At 39.1% G+C, this 2,128-nt stretch overlaps 1 protein-coding gene across 1 annotated transcript in view; it reads left to right on the top strand.

Moving 5' to 3' along the window:
* The first annotated feature begins 1,133 nt into the window (after window positions 1–1,133).
* The window catches only part of BSX (brain specific homeobox), a 4,067-nt gene continuing 3,072 nt past the window's right edge, over window positions 1,134–2,128 (top strand). The window contains exon 1 of the mRNA XM_018568603.1: window positions 1,134–1,454. Coding sequence (XP_018424105.1) covers window positions 1,199–1,454 — 256 coding nt within the window. The 5' untranslated portion in view covers window positions 1,134–1,198. The remainder of the gene's footprint in view (window positions 1,455–2,128) is intronic.

The raw sequence follows: 2,128 nt of genomic DNA, 5'->3' as shown, positions 1-2,128 counted from the left end.
CGGCGAAATTAGCCGCTATAGATAGATAGATAGATCATAGAGATAGATAGATAGATAGATAGATAGATAGATAGATAGATAGATAGATAGATAGATAGCTAGACACAGAAAGGCAATATTAGCTCGAGCTCCATTATAGTATAAGAGAGACATTTCTCCAGAGTACCCCCCTCGCCCCTCAATAGTTAGGTGAGATAGGTACATAATAGTTAGATAATTATATATACTGTAGATGATTGATAGAGAGAGAGAGAGAGAGAGAGATAGATAGATAATGATAGACAGAGTGTGTCTGTCTGTTTGCATGTGCCTTTATGTATTCTGTATATACCTTACTGCTAAACTAGAGAGATATAGCTATGCAATCATATTTGTGTAAGAAGGAAGAAAAAAGAAAAGGATGGAAGGAAGAATTTGAGGAAGGAAGAAAGAAAGAAAGATCTACAGTTAAATATCACATACATGGAAGGGATTCACAAGGGGAGGAAGGGGGTGCGGAAAGTAAGAAAGAGATAGATAAAACAATAATTGTCTAGATAGATAGATAGATGATTAGATACATTACTTTAAATTAGACATAAGTAGAAGTCTGAGGGAGATGTTTGGGGGAAAATGTCGGAATTGACAGATAGAAATGTTAGGACCTGGTACGGTGAAGCTGTTACATTGTACTCTGGTATCAGTACATGTATACCTGTGTGTGTGTTGTGTGTGTGTGTGTGCGGTTGTATTGTCGGTGTTGTGCTGTCAGTGTGCTGTGTATACGTGTGTGTTGTGTGTGTGTGTGCGGTTGTATTGTCGGTGTTGTGTTGTCAGTGTGCTGTTTGTTGTGTGGTAATAAATTAGCCCATTTCCATGAGGCGATTAGTAGTAGATGGAGTTAATGGCCTCTCAGGCGCCCCTCACAGGGTAATCTAGTGCTGATTAATGTGAGTTTCAGCACCTTGGACAGCAGCGCTCCATGACTGGCAGAGAGAGCTGCAGTGGCTGACAGTTCCCACCCTCCGCCCCGGCCTCTGATTGGCTCTCTGGAGAGTCTCTCAAAGCCCCCTAGAAGAAGACCTGTCCTCCTGATAGAAGAGAGCCCCTTCTTCATCCTTGTCCTCCTCCTCCTTCTCTGCTGGCTGCATGCTCGCTGACAATCCCAGAGCCACAACTGAGACCTCTTCCACAGCAGCAAGTGGCCATCCCTGGCACCATGAATTTAAACTTCACCTCTCCAATCCATCAGGTGTCCCAGAGACCCACATCCTTCTTCATAGAGGATATCTTACTGCACAAGCCCAAGCCACTTAGAGAGTCCAGTAGCACCAGCAGCAGTCACTTCAGTACCTTCGCCTCTCGAGTTCCCCTCTTCGATTATGGCTACCCATTGATGCCAACTCCCACCATCCTAGCACCCCATCCCCACCACCCTTTGCACAAGGCGGAACACCACCCGTTTTTTTGCTTCAAGGAGACAAAAAAAGTAGGCGTTATAAAAAAAAAATAGAAACAGGCAAAAAAAAAGGAACAAAAATAAAATAAAAGTAAATAAAATGTAAATGGTTAAAAATAAACAAAATGTCTTTTATGTAACTCTATATTATCGTAATCTTAAACTCTTGTACTTTTTTTTTTAATAATGTGTATTGAAGAAAACTTTGTAAATTCTTATACAATAGAATAGGAGGCACTTGTTGCATTTGCTGAATTTTCACTTCATTAAATAGTCAATTTCCTAGAAACGAATCACAAGTACAAAGTAGAAAGTACACAGAACACACAATTGTGATTTTATAAACTACGGCTATAGTCTTGTTTCATACATTATAAATCAATACTGTGTCATATGCAACCAGCGCCGTCTTGTTTTTGAATTATATTTATTTTATATTTTTGCCATTTAGCCTTCAACATTAGTAAAGAAGGGAGATCAACATAGCCCTCCTTACCATCTTGTCTTGAATTGTATTGTAACTGTAATGTCTTCCTTATATTGTAAAGCGCTGCGCAAACTGTTGGCGCCATATAAATACTATGTAATAATAATAATAATAATAATAATAACATATTTACATTTAGAAGTTCAATAGAAAACACGAACCTCTCTGATCCTGCACTCTACAATTTTATATTTACAACTTAT

Source organism: Nanorana parkeri, unplaced genomic scaffold (genome assembly GCF_000935625.1).
Source record: "Nanorana parkeri isolate BGI_ZX_2015 unplaced genomic scaffold, ASM93562v1 scaffold1215, whole genome shotgun sequence".
Classification (NCBI taxonomy): Eukaryota; Metazoa; Chordata; class Amphibia; order Anura; family Dicroglossidae; genus Nanorana; species Nanorana parkeri.
Note: the sequence above shows the minus strand (reverse complement) of the source record. Positions and strands in the feature narration are given on the sequence as shown.